The sequence below is a fragment of the Heptranchias perlo genome, chromosome 21, assembly GCF_035084215.1.
Source record: "Heptranchias perlo isolate sHepPer1 chromosome 21, sHepPer1.hap1, whole genome shotgun sequence".
Classification (NCBI taxonomy): Eukaryota; Metazoa; Chordata; class Chondrichthyes; order Hexanchiformes; family Hexanchidae; genus Heptranchias; species Heptranchias perlo.
Genome location: NC_090345.1, coordinates 39378650 through 39404102, shown reverse-complemented (window position 1 = coordinate 39404102; position 25453 = coordinate 39378650). Strand labels below are relative to the sequence as shown.

General features: G+C 42.3%; 1 protein-coding gene across 4 annotated transcripts in view; it reads right to left on the bottom strand.

The window, feature by feature from the left end:
• atad1b (ATPase family AAA domain containing 1b) overlaps window positions 1-19629 on the bottom strand; it is a 39474-nt gene extending 19845 nt beyond the window's left edge. The window contains exons 1-4 of one of the 4 annotated variants that reach the window (XM_068002545.1): window positions 19551-19629; window positions 16387-16574; window positions 7926-8024; window positions 4982-5102 (exon numbers count right to left, since the gene is read on the bottom strand). In XM_068002545.1, the coding sequence (XP_067858646.1) occupies window positions 4982-5102; window positions 7926-8024; window positions 16387-16560 (394 nt within the window). In that variant the 5' untranslated portion in view covers window positions 16561-16574; window positions 19551-19629. The other 3 variants (XM_068002546.1, XM_068002548.1, XM_068002547.1) reach the window with 3 other exon arrangements.
• Between the last annotated feature and the right edge of the window lie 5824 nt (window positions 19630-25453).

The following is a 25453-nucleotide window of genomic DNA, read 5'->3' as shown; positions in this document are numbered from 1 at the left end:
TGGAACCAATGGCCATCATGGAACCAATGGCCATCATGGAACCAATGGCCATCATGGAACCAATGGCCATCATGGAACCAATGGCCATCATGGAACCAATGGCCATCATGGAACCAATGGCCATCATGGAACCAATGGCCATCATGGACCAAACAATTTCCACAGACCCGTTCGGCTGACAGTATCAAAACCCTTCATCAGAACAAAAAAGACTGTGTAGCGGCTCCACGCATTGCTCCTCAATGTGTCAAGCAAAGAAAAACATGTCAATAGTGTTGCAATTTATTGAAGGAAACACTGAGTATCGAGGAAGACTGATACAATGGCATTTACAAAAGCAGGCAATTGAGAAGCACTCTTACTATCAAAAGTAGCAAAATTCCACAATATTTGCAGCAGTTGGTCCTCTCTCATTTCTGTTTCTGGTTGTAACAATTGTTTTGAGGTCCTGTGGGATGGTGCTAACTCTCCAGGTGGTTTTGAAGAGTCAATGAGCTCCATTTGTGTAAATCTTTGTAGGAATCCCACCCTGTCCTGGTGCTTTACTGATCTTCATTACCTCGATGGCTTCATTAAACTTGGCAATTGTGGAGATTTCATCCATATTATGATGTTGTGGACACTGTGTGACTGTCACGGCTTCATTTGTAATGTTGGTCGGTCCTTTCAACAATCCCTCAAAGTGATTGTGCCAGCTTTACATTATTGGCAAGGCTGAAATTACAAGGGCGCTTGAGAGACAGTATTGTTATACTTGGGGCCATACACCTCCTTTAATGCTGTATTCTGCAGTGTGAACCACTTGCCACTGGTAAGAACATAAGAAATAGGAGGACTAGGCCATACGGCCCCTCGAGCCTGTTCCACTATTCAATAAGATCATGGCTGATCTTCGACCTCAATGCCACTTTCCCGCCTGATTCCCATATCCCTCGATTCCCCTAGAATCCAAAAATCTATCGATCTCAGCCTTGAATATATTCAATGACTGAGCATTCACAGCCCTCTAGGGTGGAGAATTCCAAAGATTCACAACCCTATGAAGAAATTCCTCCTCATCTCAGTCCTAAATGTCCGACCCCTTATCCTGAGCCTATGCCCCCTAGTTCTAGACTCTCCAGCCAGGGGGAAACAGCCTCTCAGCATCTACCCTGTCAAGCCCTCTCAGAATCTTTTTTGTTTCTCATTCTTCTATACTCGAGAGTATAGATCCATTCTACTCAATCTCTCCTCATAGGAGAACGCTTACCTAAGGATATACTTGCCTTAGAGGCAGTGCAACAAAGGTTCCTGGGATGAGAGGGGTCATTTTCCCATGGAGTTTTTATTTCTCAATAGAAGGTACATTCGTTGAGAATTATGAAATATTTCTTTAAAATGTTCGTCATTGCTTATCTAATTTCATATCTTTTAAGCTAATTTCCCAATCAACCTTAGCTAACTCACCCCTCATACTTTGTTTAAGTTTAAGACTCAAGTTTCAGACTTAAGTATGTCTCTCTCGAACTCAACGTGAAATTCTATCATATTATGATCACTCTTCCCCAGGGGATCCCTTACTATGAGATTACTAGTTGATCCTGTCTCATTACACAAGACGAAATCTAGAATAGCCTGTTCCCTGGTTGGTTCCATGACATACTGTTCTAGGAAACGGTCTCAAATGCATTTCATTAACTCGTCCTCCAAACTACTTTTGCCAATTTGATTTGCCCAGGCTATATGAAGATTAAAGTCCCCCACGATTATTGCATTACCTTTGTTACGTGTTCCTCTAATTTCCTGATTTATACTCTGTTCAACACTATAACTATTGTTAGGGGGCCTGTAAACTACTCCCACCAGTGCTTTCTGCCCTTTGTTATTTCTTAGCTCCACCCATATTGATTCTGCTTCCTGATATTCCGACCCAAAATCCTTTCTTTACTACAGTCTTTACGTCATTCTTTATTATCAGGGCTACCCGCCCTCCTTTTCCATTTTGTCTGTCTTTTTGAAAAATCAAGTACCCTGGAATATTTTGTTCCCAACCTTGGTCACCTTGCAACCACGTCTCAGTAATGGCTACTAGATCAAACCCATTTATTTCTATTTATGCCATTAATTTGTCTATCTTGTTACGAATGTTCTGTGCATTCAGATAAAGCGCCTTTAATTTAACTTTTTACTATTCTTCCCTGATTTGACCTTATTCACTGATGCACTGTTATTGTTAAGCTCTCTGTCCCTTTCTGTCACACACTGCTTATCTTTACCCAAATCACTACACTGCTCTATGGCTTTGACTTTTCTCATTAGATTTATAAATATCCCCTCACCTGAACACCACCACACCCCACTCCGTTTTTAGTTTAAAACCTTATCTATTCGAATCGCCAGGACACTAATCCCAGTGGTCCCAATGGAACAGCTCCCTCTTTTCCCAGTACCCCATGAATCGAAACCCCTGTCTCCCACACCACTTTGAGCCACGCATTTAACTCTCTGATCCGTTGGACCCTATGCCAATTTGCGCATGGCTCAGGTAGCAATCCAGAGATTACCACCTTTGAAGTTCTGCTTATTCATTGGACCGTAACTCCTCAAACTCCCTCAGCAGAACCTCATTCCTAGTTCTACCTATGTCATGGGTTCCTACGTGGACTATGACCTGGATCCTCCCCCTCATGCTCCAAGTTCTTTTCCAACTACGAGGAGATATGCTTAACCTTGGCACCGGGCAGGCAACACAGCCTTCGGGACTCCCAGTCGCGGCTGCAGAGAACAACATCTATCCCTCTGACAATACTATTCCCTACCACCACATTCCTTTTTACCCCCCCCATTTGAATGGCCTCCTGTACCACAGTGCCATGGTCAAATTGCCCATCCTTCCTGTCCCTGACCACTGATCAAATCTAAACTATTACCTAACCTAAGGGGCGTGACTGCCTCCTGGCTCAAAGTGTCCAGATAACTCTCCTCCTCCCTGCGCATCTCAATGTCTGCAGCTTGGACTCCAGCTCAACAACTCTGAGCCGAAATTCCTCGAGCTGCAGACACTTACTGCGGATGTGGTTGCTCGGGATCTCACTGGTCTCCACCAACTCCCATGTGCTGCAGTTGCGACACACCCCCTGCCCTGTCATCCCTATCTAATCTTGTTTTATATATTTAATTGGTTAAAGTTTTTATTCGCACAACATTATTAGTTTTATTAACTAATTAGTTTATCTCGTTTAAAGTTATTTAATAAAATAGTTAGTTTCCCAGCTCTTAGTTTAACCCACTGCCCGAGCTTAGAGAGCAAAAAAAAAACACTAATATTCACCAACCAATTACTTACCTGCTTTCCTGTGACACCACTCCTTGATTATTTTTTGCTCCCTCTCTCCGCTGCTCCTTTATACCTGGGCCCAAGGCCTCCACGCTTTCTATCCTTGCTGCTTCTTTATACCTGGGCCCAAGGTCTCCACGCTTTCTATCCTTGCTGCTTCTTTATACCTGGGCCCAAGGTCTCCACGCTTTCTATCCTTGCTGCTTCTTTATACCTGGGCCCAAGGCCTCCACGCTTTCTATCCTTGCTGCTTCTTTATACCCGGGCCCAGGGCCTCCACGCTTTCTATCCTTGCTGCTTCTTTATACCTGGGCCCAAGGCCTCCACGCTTTCTATCCTTGCTGCTTCTTTATACCCGGGCCCAGGGCCTCCACACTTTCTATCCCCGCTGCTCCTTTATACCCGGGCCTCCGCTGCCGCACTTTATATCCCTGCTGCTCTCGCCGTGCTCTGGCCGTTTTTAATGTCTGTAGGTGCCACACCAGAGGGAAGCTCTACAGTGAGGGTTCTGCACAGATCCTGCTTGGGTCCTTAAGCCGCTTCACATTTAAGCACCTAATGGGCTTTGAGGGAATTCTGCAACAATATGGTTGGATTACCAACAATAGCGTAAAGCGTTTCGTACAACGATCAGTCCAGCATTCAGCTCCACATGCAATTTTTATATCCTGCAGGTCATACTGCCAGACAATGATATAATTGATCAAATGCCGGTTAATGGATCACGGATGCATTCAGCGTGGTTTATGCTTGTTGGCGCAAGACTAGGCTGATGATGACCAGATCTTGCTCAACACATTTTGTCACAAGACGGCGGCAATTATTATAAGCTGTCCCAACATCATTGGGATCAGTGTTGTCACCCCAGCTGGTAGCATCACTGTCAGCCCACACACTAAAATCTCCCATGATGATTAGTTTGTCTGCTGATGGTGTTGCAGTGACATCGTAAAACTGCTTCTTCAGCTCATCTTCATTTGTTACCGTGAGTGCGTGGACACTAATACATGGTATAGCACTTCTGTTTCAGTGGTTGTCTCACAGGTGTCAGGCATTCTTTGATGCCTTTTTGCAGACTATCCATGTTCACAATAACATTGTTGCAAATTGTAAACCTTACATCAACAGCATGCACCAGAAGGTAATGCACTTGCCATCTTTCACCAATCGTACCCCTCTCTCAGTGCAGTAATGCTGATATTAACAGCAAACCAGCTCTCACGCTGGCAGCAGAGTTCTCTGTTCTGGCCTTTTTGCATTGCCTGAGCAAAAATTCCGATATTCTATTAAGCCTACGACAAATTCTGTGTTTATTTTTCCCACAACTGCAGTGTAAAGGATGGCCAACTAACTACAGTTAGCTAGCCCGGCTATTACGAGGTGCCCTCGCCATGCAAGGTTAGCAGTGCAAACCCTACATAAGGTTACTCAGTCATCCTGGATACTGCCAAACAATGCTGTAGCCTCAATCAACCAGCACTGAACAACCAGAGTCGCACATTTCCTACATACAGTTATAGTGCCTGCCATCACCAAGCCTGGCACTTGGCCACTCGCTCAAAATACTACTCGAAGGTCCTTAGCTGTAAAGCCTCTAAAGTACTATTACAAAAGCGAGCTATTCCCTAGACCCGGTTGATGTATATGTTGTGACTCCCTATATACCTTTTGGAGGCTGCAGCAGCCTGGAACCTTCAAATAGGTGCCTTTTTTGAACCGGCAGTATCACGGTGTCTTTGAGCTCTGCAATGACATCATCCAAGCCAGCAACATCATCCCATGTAACCTATTGAAAGCAGATGAAAACACTGTATCTGAACAACCATTGGAAATGTTACAGATTACTGCAATTTCAATGAAATAATGTTCAGTGCAGTAAAACGATAGGCATGGGGAAATTTTAGTGGCAGCTTTATTTTCCTGTTTGGCCATTTATTCGAAATCCATTTCTTTTTGTTAATAATCAAAATTATCCAGTGAGAGCAGTACAAAGAGGTATTAATAAACCATGAAAAAAAGGTTAATTTTTTTAAATGCTAAAGGCCTTATAAAATCTGAGATGGTAAGTAAAATTTAACATTTACTAATCTCATGCGTGATTTCTAAAAGGTAGAAAGAGTAGCAGGTGCTCCCTTTACAGTGTTACCCTTTGATTTTAATGTACTTGGAGCATTATAGCATCAATTCAAAGATTTTAATATATTCTAGACTGAAGTATTTAAAAAATGAAAATCCAGAGACCAATTATATACTATCGTCCTCCAATGTAATTCTGGCATAAAGTGGTGTTTTACAACACTAAATAAAGTCAGTAACGCAATTTAATGCCGTTTCTGCTGTACGACTGTATTGGGATGCTAGAATAGTTATGACATGGCACAATAATAAAAAAAACAATTTCTTGTGCAAGATTGTGGAGCAATAGCTTATTTTATATTTTAAAAATTAAACATTACATAGCACTAAGGCTATAGTAGGTACAATTTTAATTTTTTATTATTGAAGGCAGCTTAACAGGTATCATGTGAGGGGGGGACTGACCGCCACACTAAATTCAGTTCAAATTATGGTTTATAACACCTCATCTGCAGAATTACTACTGCTCTCAACTGGTTCTTAGTGGAATGCTAAATACATCACACACCACAGCAAATGAGGATGCAGTAACATTGATGCACTGTCTACATGCTGCACATGTGGACAAACGTGTGACAACTCCCAAGAAAGCAGAATCCTGCCTCTTAATCTGAGAATAATTATGTTGGTAGGTCTATTTAATAGAACTTCAGAAACTGTGAGCTGCTTTTAACAAACCACAAGTAGTTAAAGAAATCATCATTCACATAATTTGTTTAACAAGCAGTAAATAAATTTTAATACATTAGCTGTTGGGCGAAGGATTAAAATTATTCTGGCTCAGACCTCGATTTCAGAATTTCTTTGATGATAGCTAAGCTTGATTCCCAGGGTTCTCTAGCTGGTATCTACTAGCAGGAGCTGAGATGAGAGAAAGCACTGGAATTTACAGCAGGGACTCATTTTTAGTTCACTGTATAAACAAGACCACAGTTTTAAAGACCATATTTGAATGAGAATTAACTTTACGTTCTCCAAAAGCGAGAATAATTTAGCAATTGCAACTGAGCAGACAGCTTTCTAACTCTTCATTTCAAGGCATTGTGCTTATATTCTAAATTTGTGAAGTACAATCTTGTTGAAGCCATGAATTTTATTTATACAGTTCATCCTTTCACAATTTTTTCCCCTCAAACCAGGTAGATTACATGGAAAATTTAGAAGCAGGTACTTTGTAAATTTTATTTATATATCTTTTCTCCCAACTATGAACTAATTCAATAGTCTTGATTCAAATGTTGGTAAATTTAAAAGCAACATACTTTCCACCCATTTGCACATTTTAAATTTGCATGCAGAATAAATTATTCACATCTCTGATCTTTTAAATGCATATATTAAAATATTTATCCGCAACAAGTTCTAACATTGCACATTAGACTGCAAACATAACGGTAATTTTACTTTCATTGAAAATAAAACACCAGCTGGAGTCACCCACCCCAGTTTTTTCTCAATTCTGCTAAGAATTTTTAATTTCCAGTTGCTGTTTCCATTATAGATCAGTTTGTGTGGAATTATCCTTACAAGTTTTAACACACGCAAACTTGCTAAAGATTTCTATTTGCTTCAAAGAAGGAGTACGCATCATAGTGCATGATGTGTCTGTTAAAGGAGGATTACTATTGACTTTATATTTAATCATAGAGTCAGAGTGAAAATAAAAGTGGACTTCGCCCTCAGTCACTCACACATTGCTAGCCACTATAACATATAACAAACTTGAAATAAACTAAGCAGTTGAAAACTCAATATTATATTTTTTTTGTTTGAAGTATGGGCATAGCAACTTATAGGAGCGCCAACCCACTGCACCATAAAAGATACAAAAATCACACTAGTGACTCTCTAATCTTAGCTGTGCTGTTGAGGGAGGTGAAGACTAGCCCTTTCCACACTGAGAGGAGATTTAAATAGAGAGAGTTGCCCCAGGCTACTCTTCTGCACCTTCTACTCGCCAGTTCCAGAGCACCATTAACAGGGGCCTGGGATCAGGTTACCTGCTAGTTGAATGAAATATAACATGTAATTTAGCAGGATATCAAAAGGTATTACCGAAGAATGTCAGTAGTTTCCAAATTTGAGTTGTACTTTAATTCAGGGAAAAAGCTCATTACTCTCTTCTGAATAGAGCAAAGGTGTCATATCCATGACTCCAGGATAGCAGCCTTCCAACACTGGCCAACTTGTCCCAGGTGGGGCAGGACAAAGAAAAGTAAAGATTTGGTCCTTCAATAGTATGGCATAAATACATTTGAATTGCAAGCTATGTGCCTCCCATGCTGCTCTCTTTAATGTTTGAAGCCCAAAAGGAAAATGGAATTTTATATTAGGCAAATTGCCTGTAATGAGATTTCCGCTACATTCCAATTGCAAGGGTGCACAGCTAATATAAGGATTAGTAATTCTACTCTATTCACATTTTACTTTTCAAGACAGCAAGAGCACCAAATACAATTAAAACATTCCTTACCTGCATACTCAGGGGGTCCACTAGATGGGCTGCAATGCTCATCTCATATTCTGAAAGCTTGACATTTTTTACACCAATCTGTTTCATCAGTCTCTCTGCCTGCAAGTTAATTAATAATTAATCTAAAATATAAACTGAAAGCAAGGACAGTCCCACAGCTGCACTTCAATCCTAATGTACTCTCCCACATTCCAACTGCATTCAGTGCCAGGAACTATTAGCTGAATGTTCAGATCTAGAGAAAAATGAATTCAGTACACTGTACTTCAAAATGCATATCGTATACTTCTCACTGAATACAAGTAAACATCAAAATGTAACAGAAATAAATGTAATGAATATCAAGGTTATAAAATGTAATTGAACAGAAAGCCACTTACCTGAACCAGTCAGCCTCATGGAATATATATTAGTCAGTTCAACAACAACAACTTGCATTTATACAGCACCTTTAATGTCGTAAAACATCCCAAGGAGCTTAAAGTACAAAGTGACACAACTTCCATAGCATCTCAGTTATAGGAATTCCAAACATGATCCTGGTAGCACAAATCTTTTAACAGCTTTAATCACTAATATGATTCTACTATTAATAAAATGTCACGTTAGGTCTCCATGCTTTTCTAAAGGTTTACTTTCTCCTGTAAATCCACTAAGACATTATAGAATGCGTCTTACACAGAAATCACAAACACCACGGGAGAACAGATTCAACACCAAGAGATTGGAGGATCATATTCTCACTCCGATGCTGCCCAATGTGGCTCGAGTGTACAGGGGAATATGTAAAATGCTCACCACCGTGTACTTGCCACTGAATGACAAGTCATTTGAGAATGTACAAATCACTACCAGCCATGAAGGGTTTGAAAAGTTTGCAAATAAGGATTAGATTTGACAAAAATTTAAAAATAAGTAATATTTAGACTGTGAATAGGCCCTTGAAAATAATTTTGCTTTCTCCAAAACTTTGATTAAATGAGCTTCTCATGAAGAGTCTTGTGTTTGAACTTTGGTTTTAATTCATCTGAAAGCATAAAAGGCTCATACAAAACTTCCATTAGTGCTGAAACATGAACTAAAACATAGGAACGCTATGTCATCAAGTCAGCTTCATTCAAAATAAATATTACAAGCACCCCAGTGGCTCAGCGAGTATCTGAGTCATACTGACCAGGAAGGTCACACATTTAATCATCAGTCCGTGCACAGTTAGCTGACCTCAGCCAGTGTAGTGTTAGGGACACTACAATTGACCTCAGTGGCCCAAGTTAGGGAGGAGAAAAGCAGCCAGGTTTTCCCCTCCCTCTTGCTGTGCCCTGCTACAGTGATCCTTTGTGGAATTGATGTTTGCAGATATTGGGTCAGTGCCGTATTGGGCTGAGCTGTGATGCCCTCTGCAATCAAATAGCCTGCTGACACTCTCAGGTCAAGGCTTACACATGAATAATGGCTACTTGGGCAAGGTACGGGAGGGAAACTGGTGCCTGTAAAATACTACAATGAATGAGGGAAAGGGGGCGGAAAACACAGCAGCCTTGTAACTCAAGTCCTAACTAAATAGCTGCAGTTTCTAATGCCAGCGTTAGCTGATCTTCAAACACCCGTCTTTACCAACCAAGACTTGCAGATTCTCGACAGGGCCGCAAAGTCAGGTTCTTTGCGCCTGCACAGCTCCATTTGTGAGGCAAAATAACAAGGAAACACTGGCAAGATGAGTCCTGCCCTAGAGAAATACACATCTCATTGACAAATCATGAAATGGCATTGACAAAGGGCTATGCATGTCCACAGCCTACATTTCCGACACTTTTGCTCCCCTGAAGGAAAAGTCCTGGAGGAAGCTGGTTACACTGAAATAAAATTGAAGGAAAAAAATACAAAGAAATATATGTATTTTCTTTCAATTAAATTGCATAAGTAATCCACTGAATACCATAAGCATGGGGACATAAACTTTGAAAAATTTCCCTTTATCCACAGATGCGGCACCATCAGCTGTAGGGGATTACTTTGTTATCTCAGTCCAAGCAACTACCAGCATTTACCTCCTCATAAGGTTATATTTTATTGGTTTATAAACACGAGAAAGCACGGGATGAGAATAGACATATTTGGCTATTTGAGCCAGTTTTGGGATTGCATGTGCGTGTGCGTGTGGGGGGCGGTAGTATTTGTTCTGAAACTTCTCTTGTTTCTAGCATACACAAGTGATAAATGACTGGTACTGCAGTCTCAGGGCAAAGTAGTTAAATTTGCAGATGACACCAAGCCTGGGATTTCCGTGGAGTCCTCAGTTTGCCTCCCCCCAGCTCTCCAGCAGAACAGCGTAAGAAAGATATAGTGAGCTGGGTAAGACATGTTAATCCTCTACCCAGATCAGGCAGCTTCTAGTTCCAGAGCTGTTGATGAAAAATAGATATCAAAAAGGTACAAGGTCAGTGCTCTCTGAAGCCAAAGTTTCCAGCCCTTTGTTCATTTCCAGGACCAAGCCAAGCTGTGTGCGTACCATGTCGTTTCCTCCTCCCCCCACCGCCACATTGAGACAGCCATCACAGCTGGTGGCCCTTAGAAGGCTTGCACTAATAAATGAAATATAGACTATACATCTAAGAAGATCAAAGCCCCAGTGTGATCCATATTAATTCCTTCTATCATCTGGGAGAAATTTGAGTCTTCTCTCACTTGCAGAATAGGGCGATAGAGCTTCCACTCTCTGTTTGACCCCATCTACATATTTTCTCACATGTAATTGCTTTTTTAAAAAAATCTTACATTATCAATTACATGTGAGAATAATAGTAGATGGTGTCAATAGGGTTGCTTTTTTTATAATCTTACATTATCAATTCAAAGACACCCTATTTATATAGCTATGAGCGAGGGAATTGTGTGTTCCAACGAGCCATCCTACGCTCAAAATAAGCAAATTTTAAAGTTCCTACAATGCTTGCTACCTACAAAATCCCATAAAGAAATATTAAAACACAATATTTAGGTCTTGAAACATCTCGATGTGTCACAATAACAATAAACAAAGCAAACACAATGCTGTGGTGTATTGCCAAATTAATTGGATTCAAACTTCCAAAAGTCATGCTAAAGCTATACAGTGCTATGGTTAAGCCTCAGCTACAGTTTGCGTACATTTCTGTTTAATAAGAAATGAAGCCATCCAAAACCTAACGGCAGTGCTAAGGAGAGCAATGAGCCTGACCTCCAGTATTAGAGGAGTGAGCTATGAGAGCAACTTGAAAAGAGATACCTTAGAGGGAACCTTATATAAATAAGTACAATATATAAAAACTTAGGACACAGAAAATAATATTTTCAGATATACCAAGGCAGTGGGATAAGAGGGTTCAGGGTTGTGAAGAACAACTTTAGGACAGATGGCAGGAATTTTTTTTTTTTTAAAAACAGATACTGATAACAGGTGGAACAATTTGCCTGGGAAGGTGGACAGAGCCAGGGCACCAGAAATAGCAGGACCTTGTAATGGAAAGATAGTCGGGTTAGTATTCTGGAAGAATAAGATCTGATGAGCTGAAGATCCTTCTTCATCTGAACTTATTTTGTGATCTGGGAATCTATTTTATATATTCACTAATCCGTGGGGAAATATTCCTTTTTATTTGAAGTCTCAAGTAAAAATTTGTATTCATGTCCTCTAGTTTGTACTCAATGCAAACTGCATCTAGATTATCCATTCCTTCTCAGTATTTTAAAAACCTGGATCACATCTCCAATCAATATTTTGTCCAATAATTCTGTTCCGCAAGTCTCTCTTCATAATTTAAAGCTCTAACAGAACTGGTTTAAATTTCCACCTTCGAGACTCCTACTCCTTCAAATTAAAAAACGAATCGATCTCCCATGATATTCATTGCAATGGCCAGCTTCTAGCAGCCAGTTCCAGGGCAATATTAGTAGAGCCTAAGAGGAGGAATGACTTGATAAGGTAGAGCTCATCAGCCTTGAAAAGAGAAGCCTCAGAAGAGTGGCGAGCTCTTTGAACCATGGACAGATGTGTGGTGCGTGGTGCAGAGACCCAGTTGACAAAAGGGGATTAAATAATGAATTATTATTCCTCCTGCTTCTGCTTGATTTTAACAAAACAGTGAGCTGCCCTTCGCAGTTAAACATTTGAAATGTACTGAACAGGACTCTGATATGGAAATGCAGCAAAAGCTTTGCATCATTTAAAGCGCTATTCTGCAATCCTGCATTTTTTAATAGTGTGAATGCTGAGGGATTCACAGAGCTACAAATCTGAACTAGCTGTAAAACATTAATAAAACTGCTGGGATAAAGCAGTGGGAGAGGTCAAAGTAGTACTGGTAAGGCTACGGATAACCCACTTATTCAGAGTAAGTCAGAGATGTAAATTAGCTCTGTGATAATAAGCAAATATAAAACTGTTGGTTTATATTTACTTTGAGTTAGCTTTTTAGATTAGCTCAGTTGGTAGCACTGTCACTTTTGAGTCAGTATTGTTGTGGATTTGAGTTCCACACCAGGGCCTAACCACATAATTTAGGCTGTGGCTCAGTGATAGCACTCAAGTCAGAAGGTTGTGGGTTCAAGCCCCACTCCAGGGTTTTACACACATAATCCAGTGCAGTGCGCAAGGGAGTGCTGTACTGTTGAAGGTGTCATCTTTAGGATGAGACATTATACTCAGGTCCCATCTGCCCTCTCAGGTGGACGTTAACCATCCCGCAGCAATATTTCGAAGAAAAGGGCAGTTCTTGCCGGTGTCCTGGCCAACATTTATTCCTCAATCAAGATCACAAACAGATTAACTGATCATTGATCTTATTGCTGTGCACAAATTGGCTGCTGCGTATCCCTACACTTCAAAAAGTACTTAATTGGCTGTAAAGAGCTTTGAGGCTTCCTGAGGTTGCAAAAGGTGCTAAAAAATGCAAGTTCTTTCTTCTTTAATATTCCACTACAGTACTGAGGGTTTGCTATTCAACCTATTCCGCAGAAGATGATAAACCAACCTATCTGCCTGTTTCAATGCTTCAGGTGGATATTAAAGATCTCATGGTACAAGAGCAGAGAGTGCTCCCAGTGCCCTGACTAAAATTCATTCCTCAACCAACAACCTCAAAAAACAGATTAACTGTCATTCGTTCCATTGCTGCTTTTGGAATTATGCTGTCTGCAAAGTACTTGCATTTTTTTAAACCAACATTGCAACAGTTGCTGCATTTCAAAGTAATTTATTTGATGCACTGTGAGACATTGCTGAGAGGTGGGATCTGGTGCAAGATAAATAAAAATCTTTTTAAACTGAATCAATCTTTCAAGAGTTAAGATCAAAATAGAAACTATATACTAACAAAGAGCTATGCATTTGTGTTCACAGCAAAGATAAAAAAAGAACTTGCATTTACATAGGGCTTTTTACATCCTTGGGACATCCCAAAGCACTTTATTGCCAATGGAATACTTTTTGAAGTGTAGTCACCATTAGAATGTACACAATTGCACAACTAATTTGCACATGGCAAGGTCCCACAAAAAACAATGAGATAAATGACTATTTTAATCTGGTTTTGGCGATGTTGGCTGACGGATAAATATTGGTCACGACACCAGTAGAACTCCTCTGCTCCTCTTCAAATAGTGCCTTGGCATCTTTTACATCCATCTGAACAGGCAGATTTAACCTGAAAGATCCCTCTGACAGTGCAGCATTGCCTCGTTATTGAACATAGTCTAATTGCCCCCAGTGTATATAGACCACCTTAGTTTACTATATTCTGCACTCTATTCCAAATGATAGGAACAGACTGCAGAATATAGTAAGTGAGATCTGAACTTTGCATCCCTGGAGAAGAATGAGGATGAATTCTAAATTTATGGGGCTCAACAAGTAGATACAATACCCAAACACTGTACATGAAACACAAAATACTGAACCACTTAACAGGCTCACCAACTATAGACTTTAATTCATCTATAGCAGCACTCAAAATGCTGTGAATAATCACTACATTTAACCACTCTTATTTAAGTACAAACCTCATGCGAATTTTTATATCTATTATTACCTATTCACAGTCTATGAGAATAGTCTTCAAACTAAACTGCAATGCAGAGATTAATTCTAAAAGAATAAGCTTCATTTTGTTATCTTCTTGAGCAAATTATGAAGCTGCTAAATAGTCTCATCAGGAAGGGGAGGCAGCTTACTATTCACTGTAAATGCGATACAGCACTGGCATCCTGGCAGTTAATGGAGAATGCATTCATTCAGTGAGCCATCAGCCCAGCATGATTAACTAGCTCCCTGCAGGTTTTGTACAGCGTGGAAGGTTTTTGGATTTTTTTCTATCTTTTATTCCACATGTTTTGGCACCCATATCTTAAATCAGTCATAGATGGGTCTAAACTTCCTATGTCTTCCAGAGTGTCTTTACTGGCCTTACTCTTTAGGTAAACATTCAGTAATGCCCCCAGGGCAATGAACAGAAAATCCTGGTCTGTCAATTAATTTTAAACTACTGAAATTACTCCTCCATAAGATCTAACTCAAGTTCTTATTAAGTAACAGAACATGACATCAGATCGCAAACTAATTTTAAACTATTAAGCACATTTATTAAACAATGACCAAATATGTAATATAACATTTTATTTACAGTAAGAATACTACCTCTCTGCTTGATGAGGAAAATAACAAGATCGCAAATCTAAATGCGAACTTCTAATCTCTATAAACAAACTGTTATATACACAGTTCTCATCTACTCTGGGGCTACTAGAACTAGCTAAAATCTACCCGCCTGTCTATGAAAATCTCAGTTTGTTCTATTCAACACTCAGGGCTGTTGTCTGTTCATTTCTTTTCATAGCTCTTGGCCTGTTGATAATGGTTGTTAGAAATTCATAACTGCTTGTCTCATTCAAAAAATAACAGGCAGTCATATACATAACTGAACCAATCACAAAGTCTGTAATATTTGAAAATCTTGAGCTAGACATCACCTCATGCCTGTTACCAGGGAGAACAACAAACTTCACTGCATATGCTTCGAAACACGTCGAGGCTGTGCAGGTAACTTTTTAAAAATCTCACATATTGTGCCTGATTTAGAGGGACAGCCACCAAACCAAAGAAAGATGGTACTGCTTCATATTTGTCACAACCTCCCCCCAGCCCCCTCCTCCTGAACTTGATACTTGAGTGGTGCCAATGCAGTGGTTATGAGGATCGAATGAATATACATATATTCTTGATGTGACAGCACATTGGCATCCACATTTGGCAACCACGATGATGTTGGATTACCATAGTGTATCCGTGCAGGGCGATACTCCACGCATTTTTGTCATGAGTTGACTGCAACCACATTAAGGAATTGTGGTCAGAATACCTTGGAAATGCAGTTCTTTATAACTACAATACCCATACCAGTAAACATTTTTTTTCAATTATAGAATAAGCATCTCTCAACAACTTGCACGTATAACTAATGACAGTAAGAGCAATCTCCTCTCTGCACTCACCAAGGAACCTGTTTTACTCTCAGATAAGAGATCTATAATTTTTTGCTTCGTATCGGCCAGAGTTTCATTCAGTGAGGTGAGCTAGTTGCGTAACTGCTCAATGAACCAATGAACACTCATTCACACTGCACCATGCCTTCCAATCATGCTTGCATCTAAGATGATGAATGGGGAGGGGCCATCTCCAACAGCTGCCACAAGACCAGTAACTAATTAACCACTATTGCATGACTCCCTTGCTGACCAATTTAGTTCCAGAATGGAGATAATTTCAGCCGCTTGATAGCCACACTAAGGGAATTTTCAAGATGACAATTAGTCACCTCAAGAGAGATAAGACAGCTGAATGGAGGTTATTCACGGGCAATCTACCCATGATAGTTACCACTAAATTGAATATCTAATTACTTAAAATATTAAAACAAAGTATGGTATGAATGAAATAAATCATGAACAATTATGAATATGGTAAATATATGCATAATTAGAAATCTTGTACAGCGCATACATATTTCCTGTCATCATGATTTTGGTCACTGTGTCGATGTTTACCATTTTAATTTGCTATGTCAACATTTCTCATCCAATTGTGTTATGTCAACGTCATTATATAGTGGCAGTCACGGACCATTAGGTGGGTCTATGGGGTGAGTTGCTGAAGTTTTCCTCCCAACTCTGTCGCCATTTTTACATAAAAACATATTCATCAACTGGCAACGCCAGAGGCAATTTACAAATGATACAAATATTCTAACTGATGAGTATCCAGTTCATCTCATTTATGAAGATATATTAAATATATTTCACAGCTGACCATGACACATACCCCTGTCTCTAAACTACTTTTAAAGAATGAGCAGAGGAAAGGCTAAAAATATCCCAAACTGGCATCATACTGTTCTACAGTTTGTTATAAATTGTAAAACAAGAAACCAACCTGCTTCTGTGCTTCCATTTTTTGTTTTCTTGTAGGATCAATGGCATCTACCATCCATTTGATAGTGTAGTACGTTACTGCACCAAATATTGTCAGACGAAAAATTAAACCAACTATTTCATTGCGTGACAGAGGGCGAGCCAAAGATTCCGTTGGGATTTCTTTTAAAACCATCTTTACTGCTAGACCTAAAGGCAAAAAAAAAGTTGATTCGTTTGTTGACTTCCATATTTTTTCCGGCTGTAGTACCCAGAGATTACCTTGATACCCTTTTGCAGATTGTGATCAATTTCACTTGCATAAAGGATTCAAGTTTATGAAATAACAACATAAGAAATAGGAGCAGGAGTAGGCCATCCGGCCCCTCGAGCCTGCTCCGCCATGCAACAAGATTATGACTGATCTATTGATCTCTGTTTTGAATGTACTCAATGACTGAGCCTCCACAGCCCCCTGGGGTAGAGAATTCCAAAGATTCACCACCCTCTGAGTGAAGAAATTTCTCCTCATCTCAGTCCTAAATGGCCGACCCCTTATTCTGAGACAGTGACTCCTCAGCCAAGGGAAACATCCTCCTTGCGTCAAGCCCTGTAACAATTTTGTATGTTTCAATGAGATCACCTCTCATTCTTTTAATCTCCAGAGAATGCAGGCCTAGTCTACTCAATCTCTCCTTTTACGACAATCCCGCCATCCCAGGAATCAGTCTGGTGAACCTTCGTTGCACTCCCTCTATGGCAAGTATATCCTTTCTTAGGTAAGGAGACCAAAATTGTACACAATACTCCAGGTGTGGTCTCACCAAGGCCCTATATAATTGCAGTAAGGCATCTTTACTCCTGTACTCAAATCCTCTTGGAATAAAGGCCAACATACCATTTGCCTTCCTAATTGCTTGCTGCACCTGCATGTTAGCTTTCAGTGACTCATGTACAAGGAAATGTTAGTTGATACAATATTAACTTCACTGGCTCTATTTTGCTGCTGGCATAAACTATATATATATATATATATATATATAATATATATCTATCTCATAAAAGGAACCAGAGTACCTTTGTCTTAACTCTTAGTGGAACTTCCTTTTTGATGGCAAATGAAAATTATTGTAGAACTTTCATGCACAGTATACAGTGTCAGTCATTTTTTACAGCGATTCTAATGCTTACTTAATATAAAAGTTAAAAATGTCTAATTTTTGGGCATAAAAAAGTACAGTAGTTAGCCAAGTTTACAATTGGGTGCAACCCCCAAATCAACAGAATTATATTCAACTAGTTCCTATTATAAGACCATAAGAGATAGCAGCAGGGGTAGGCTATTCAGCCCCTCAAGCCTGCTCTGCCATTTAATGAGATCATGGCTGATCTGATTTTTACCTCAACTCCACTTTCCTGCCCTTTCCCCATATCCCTTGACTCTCTTGCTGATCAAAAATTTGTCTAACTCAGCCTTGAATGTTTTCAATGACTCAGTCGCCACATGTTTTTGGGGTAAAGAATTCCAAAGATTCACGAACCTCTGGGAGAAGAAATTCCTCATTTCCATCTTAAATGGGCGACCCCTTATTCTGAGACTATACCCCTAATTTTAGATTCCCCCATGAAGGGTAACATCCCCTCAGAATCTTGTATGTTTCAATAAGATCTCCTCTCATTCTTCTAAACAATTATGTGTGTTGTTATAGAAAACTATCTATATTTAGATAGTTTGTGAATAGAAAACTCTTCTATTTTCCTCTGCCACACCACTATGACTATACATCCTCCTGCAATTTTCATTTGTGACTCTATATGATGGGTAGAAACCTCTGAAACTAGACAATGATTTAACTTAAAAGATGCCTGAATAAATTAATTACAAATTGATCACCAGCAGTAACTACACTTTTAACAATGCTGCTAAAATTTAATTTTAAAAACCCATAAAAGAATCAGCAGTACTATCGTGTTTTGATATTACAACAAAAGGGGATCAGAGTCTGAAAAGAACACCTTCCAGGGCATTAGATGTGACATGCATGTGTGGCGTGATTGCTTCTACTCTTTATTTCCCTCTCCTGTTTTGTCAGATGCTAGTATTACAAGGCTGCCTTTTGCAAAGAAAGGTGCGGACAAAGAACGCTCTCCCACAGACAGTCGACTTTACTTAACCGATGGTCTCCTAAAAATTAAGGCATTACCCTTTTGTACCGTGTGCTACCTATCCACAATCAGCCAGTACGAAAACCGTTATTTAATGAAAATGAGTGCAATTCCTGCAGCTGTGCTGAACACTGAGTTAGTCCATTCCCAATAGCAATAGCAGCAGCCTACGAAGCATTAAATTGGTTATCACATTTTAGTTATAGCCCGAGTACACCAAACACTTGCCGTGCAATACCCAGTGTTATTGGGAATGGACCGTTGCAAAATCCAGTCGAGCAACTTTTAGACACTCTAAACATGCTGCGTCATGGTGAAATAATTATAATGGGTATTTTTCATTATAAACCTGACGTTTCAGGAAATGTGAAGCTCATCTCCATAGACTGAACTTTCGCTTTCACTTGTTCATTAAGCTGTCGGGTTACGTGTAATTTTGAAGGGGTTTCGGGAAGACCTGAATCCTCGGTTTTAAAATGCGAACATCTGGAGTGAACTCCTCGGGGTCGCTCCCCGGTAAACGCCCGGCGGTTTGGCCACTTAGATCCTCACTCTTGACCCGGGCGCCCCCGCCCCCGCCCCCTGACCGAACAACATCAGGAACAATTCCAATCAAATTCAAACTTCGCGGCCATGTTTCCATTTTCTTCAAGGTTAAACTCCGACCGATCAGACTCCTTCCTGCTCAATCACCCTGCCAGGCCGGGCCGGGCTAGCTCAGCCCCGCCTCCCCGGATGGATTTGAACACAGTGCCCGTGGTGGGAGCTCCTTCTACCCGCCGCCCCAGGGAACGTAGCGAGTGCGGCGGAGAAATGTCCCGAAACCCGGCCGGCCCAGAGTGACCTTCCCGCGGCCGGCCGCCCGCCCGCCCGCTCACTCACCCGCCCGCCCGCCGGCCCGCACCGCTCCTCCAACTAACCCGACTCGGCCCTTCGGACGAGGACGCTCAGGCCCGCCCGGTCTTTCCGGCAGAAAACCAAATGGGAGGCGGGGAAGGCGGGCGATCGAGAGAAACTCACCCGGGACCGAGCGCGGAGGGAGATGCGCATGGCTCTCTGACCCCGCGTCCGCCTCAACACAACGTACGGGGAACAAGGGGTCGGCTCGACAGTTCCGCCCGACAGTCCCGGCCCCAGCTGAGAAGTCACGTGTGCGCGTGTGTTTATCATATATTTTATAATTTTTTTTAAAAAATATGCAGTTAGGGGTGTTTCATAAGATCACAGACTCCTCAGAATCCGATCTGTACTGATTAATTTGACCTCAGGACCCAGAGTGGTGGTAAGAGCACCACCATTGGCCTCCTTGCCAAAGGAGAAGGCATTGCATGAGGTCAAGATCAGTCTTGTCTTTCTGCCCTCTTTCCAGAATTGGATGTGGCCACACACAGTTGGGCATGGCAACAGGGGGTACTACGGAACCAACCATGGTAAGAGTCAGCGCCTTTGGGAGGGCTAGGGACAACTTTGGCAAAAATAACCCCAGGTGTTTCCTACTGTATATCTTTAAGAAAGTCTACATTTTATTACTAAATGTCACAAAGTAGAATTTAAGAAATTAACAGAACTTCAAAACTGCCAATTATATCTTATCCACTTGCCAATGATTGAAGAAAAGTTTTCTTAGCATTAAAAATGTTGGAGATCTTTTTGAAGCGATGACACAAACTTCACTAAGAGGCATTATTATGCTGTGAAAATGACATCATAATGGAGATGATACACGACTGTTTCACTGATCTTCCTTTCCCAGCCTCCAAGACAGCACTTGCTTCACTGTGTCTCACAAAAGTAACACTCCATTAAATTAATTTGTAGTTAGTTGCATTCTTCGTCAAAAATATTCTTCCTCATCACGTGTTGAGATTGGCAGCTGTAAAATATTTGTTAATTTCTGAAACTTTGGCATCAGGAAGGCTGACCTTCCATTCTATCTTATTTTTACCTCCTCAAACTCCCACAGCTGTACAAAACACGACCAAGCTACATTACCACCTGCCACCCTCCCTCAGCTGATAAATCAGCACTCCTCCATGTTGAGCACCATTTGAAGGTAGCAAGGACACAGAATGTGCTCTGGGTGGGGGACTTCAATGTCCATCACCAAGAGTGGCTTGGTAGCACCACTACTGACCGAGCTGGCCGAGTCCTGAAGGACATAGCTGCGAAACTGGGCCTGCGGCACGTGATGAGAGAACCAACACGAGGGAAAAACCTAATTGACCTCATCCTTGCTAGTCTACCTGTCGCAGGTGCATCTGTCCATGAGAGTATTGGTAGGAGTGACCACCACACCGTCCTTGTGGAGACGAAGTCCCCGTCTTCACGCTGAGGACACCATCCATCGTGTTGTGTGGCACTACTACCGTGTTAAATGGGATAGATTCAGGACAGATCTAGCAGCTCAAAACTGGGCATCCGAGAGGCATTGTGGGCCATCAGCCGCAGCAGAATTGTATTCCACCTCAATCTGTAACCTCATGGCCCGGCATATTCCTCACTCTACCATTACCATCAAGCCAGGGGATCAACCCTGGTTCAATGAGGAATGTAGAAGACCATGCCAGGAGCAGCACCAGGCGCATCTAAAAATGAGGTGCCAACCTGGAGAAGCTACATCTCAGGACTACATGCATACTAAACAGCATGCTATAGACAGAGCTAAGTGATCCCACAACCAACGGATCAGATCAAAGCTCTGTAGTCCTGCCACATCCAGTCGTGAATGGTGGTGGACAGTTAAACAACTAACGGGAGGAGGTCGCTCCGTGAATATCCCCAACCTCAATGATGGCACAGCTCAGCACTTGAGCGCAAAAGACAAGTCTGAAGCATTTGCAACCATCTTCAGCCAGAAGTGCCGAGTGGACGATCCATCTCGGCCTCCTCCCAAGATCCGCACCATCACAGAAGCCAGTCTTCAGCCAAATTCGATTCACTCCACGTGATATCAAGAAACGGCTGAGTGCACTGGATGCAGTAAAGGCTATCGGCCCTGACAACATCCCGGCTGCAATGCTGAAGACTTGTGCTCCAGAACTAGCTGCACCTCTAGCCAAGCTGTTCCAGTACAGCTACAACACTGGCATCTACACGACAATGTGGAAAATTGCCCAGGTAAGTCCTGTCCATAAAAAGTAGGATAAATCCAATCTGGCCAGTTACTGCCCCATCAGTCTACTCTCAATCATCAGCAAAGTCAACAGTGCTATCAAGCGGTGCTTACTCACCAATAACCTGCTCACCGATGCTCAGTTTGGGTTCCGCCAGGACCACTCGGCTCCAGACCTCATTACAGCCTTGGTCCAAACATGGACAAAAGAGCTGAATTCCAGAGGTGAGTTGAGAGTGACTGCCCTTGATACCAAGGCAGCATTTGACCAAGTGTGGCACCAAAGTAAAATTCAAGTCAATGGGAATCGCACCACACACCTCCGATACCTGGGAGTCTACCTTAGCTCTGCTGAGGAAGCCTGGCCGGCGAACTGGCAAGAGCTGGAGGCCAAAGTCACCGCTCGCCTAGGCCGCTGAACAGGACTGCTCCAAGTGTTATCCTACAGGGGTCGAGTGCTGGTCATAAACCAGCTGGTGGCTGCAATGTTGTGGTACCGGTTGGTCACTTTGATTCCTCATACTAAGTTTGTCGCCAAGATTCAGAAGAAGCTCGTCGACTTCTTCTGGGCCACAGGGATACACTGGGTCGCTTCTGCGGTCCTGAGTCTCCCGCTTAGGGAGGGCGGTCAGGGGCTGGTGTGAGTCCGCCCCCAGGTGGCGACTTTCCACCTTCGGACCCTGCAGCGATACCTGTACGTTGAGGATCCTCCTAGATGGCGTGCGCTGGCGACGTATTTCTTCTGCCGGCTGCACGGCCTGAACTACAACACACAGCTCCTGTTTATCACGTTGCCGGGTGGCCGCGCGTCTTTGCGGGAGCTGCCTGTCTTTTACCAGGATCTGATCAGGGTCTGGAATCTGGATGCCTCCAGCCGGTGCTCTCCCCCGTCGGAGGTGGCGGCCGTCCTGCAGGAGCTGCTGCTCAGGAATCCGTTCCTCTGCGGCGTTGGCTTCGGCGGCTCGCGGCTGACAGAGGAGAGGGCCCTGGCCGGTAGGGTCACCAGAGTCAGGGACGTCCTGGATGGCGGAGGGGCGGGCTGGATAGCGCCGGGGACACTGGCTGCACGGATGTCCTTGTGGCGTGTCCGGGACGCGGCCGCCGCCATCCGGGCGTTGAAAGTGGCACTCGGCCCTGACTCCACTTGGGATGTGGAGGAGGCTCAAGCGTGTGGAGCCATCCCGTCCGATCTGACCCCTGTTTGGATGGAATTCCTCATCGGCGTCAGGCCCCGAAACCTCCCTCAGAGGGCTGTGCCTCACAACTTGAGCCGTCTCTTGGAAATTCCCTCCGTGCCATTTCACTCTGCGCGGAGGGATTTCCTGTACGGGCTGCTCCTGCACACTCTCCACTTCCTCGCCCTCGTCTCTTGCCCTCGTCTCTCGCCCGGACACGCCCTGGCGTACCATCCTGCCATCCGGCGGAGGCGGGGGTCCCCAGTGGAGCGCTCTCTACTCGGGGATCCTCCAGTGTGCCATTGGGGATCTGGGGTGGAGAGTGTTGCACGGAGCAGTCCCGACTAACAGGCGGTTACGCCATTTCACGGACTCACCTCCTGACTCCACAAAGCCTTTCCATCATCTAAAAAGGCACAAGTCAGGAGTGTGATGGAACACTCTCCACTTTCCTGGATGATAACAGTTCCAACAACACTCAAGAAGCTCAACACCAACCAGGACGAAGCAGCCTGCTTGATTGGTATCCCATCCACCACCTTAAACATGCACTCCCTCCACCGTCGGTGCACCGTGTGCCATCTACAAGATGCATTGCAGCAATGTGCCAAGGCTTCTTCGACAGCACCTCCCAAACCCACAAACTCAACCACCTAGAAGGACATGGGCAGCGGGCGCATGGGAACACCACCACCTGCACGTTCCCCTCCAAGTCGCACACCATCCCGACTTGGAAATATATCACTGTTCCTTCAACATCACTGGGTCAAAATCCAGGAGCTCTCTACTTAACAGCACTGTGGGAGAACCTTCACTACACAGTCTGCAATGGTTCAAGAAGGCGTCTCACCACCACCTTCTCAAGGGCAATTAGGAATGGGCAATAAATGCTGGCCTTGGCAGCAACGCCCACGTCCCATGAATGAATAAAAAAAAACACATTAAGTTCAATTAGTTCATTCGTAATATGCAAAATTAATGCTTAATTCCAGAACAACAAAATGACTAATTCAAGTACTTCAAGATAGTGTGGTAAGGGCATGAGGTTATTTCTTTGTTGACTGTATATTTGCATATAGACAGCTTTGCACTGAAGTGCCTCAACTGTGGAAGTATTGTAGCACGGGGAATGTAGAAGGTGACATAGAATAGGAGGTTGCAAAATACAACGAAGAATTGTGACAGATAAATCATGAAAACAGGAAGCTCATCAGAATAAAAGATGAGGTTGCAGAGTATGGCTGTGCATCGACCAATATTCTACCTCAGAATGTACATCCTCACAGACATTTGTCATCAAAGTATTCAAAATAACTTTCAGAACCTATATTGACCTATCATATTACATTTTAATTATTGATAGTTTGAGATAATTCCATACTTTTATTTCATGATGTATTATCATAAATATTACAGATTTTCTTCTCAACATTCTATTAATGGAGTAATAACCGGTATAATTATGGATAATAACAGCTAACGTGTGTACATGATAGCTCCATAAAATTTTTCAACAGGCGCACAAGATGCAATGCTCACTTAGAAAACCCAATGTCAATCAAAATTACAGGGGTTTAGAAGCACTGCAACCCAACCCAATAATTCAGACACAATGTGTACTCGGATCAGTTACAAAGTCCGGAATTATACCAGTCCAAAGATTATATACAATTCGTGCGCCTACACATCTTCAGGCCTACTAAATCTACTTTAATCTATGATTATTCAGATTAACGTCTTTCTGCTGTTGTCAATCCAGAAGTCTGTGCAGAGGGGAAGAAATGGGAAGGTAAGATCAGTGGTTCTGAGTTGATAATGAGACCATAGCAACCTAGAAATTGCGGTTGATGTGCTATTCGGGGGTTAATTATGGGTTAGTAATTAGGAGGAACAAAACCTGCTACTTTATTCATAATTTTGCCGATTTCAGTCTGTTAGCTAAAACGTGGCTGGGCCAACCAATGGCAAGGGGGAAGCAATAGTCTTATTCAGCTGTGAACTGCAATTAGAGGGCAGATGAACACTTGAACTACACTAAGAAAGCAAAGGCAAATATTTACTAAGCAAAATTACTGTAGAATTGGGCTTTCCAGAGTGAAAAAATCTAGTTTTACTGACAAGGCTCTGCAAGGACGCAGGGAGAGGAGGCTCACAATTTATGAGACTGAAGGCCAGCCCTCTCCCAGAAGTAACTGGTGCAGCAGGCTGGGAAGAGGTATCTGAACGCAGACTGCATCAGTTACATTGCACAGCCCAAAGAGGTCTCGGGTCACCAGAATCCCAGCAGATTGTTAGCCAACCAGCAAACGGACTCCGCCCCACAAGGCAATCACTTCGAAGGTTAGGTGTCATACATCTGAAACAATGCACAAGCAGTAAGGAACAGTAATGTGCCAACTCAAAATGCCAATATTCACACTACACAATAGAGAAAATAAATGCCCTGCACTTATTTTGAACATTGTGCTGAGTATTTATTTGAGTACAGTGTAACAAGAGTCCAGTGTTAGATGGCAATCATTTGTTTTTATAAATTTTGAATCTGCCTTAGATATTCTTACCGGTTCAGTGTATTTCTGTAAACAGACCCTGTATCTCTTACGTTCAGTTCGCCCATACTGCTCAATATGTAATTA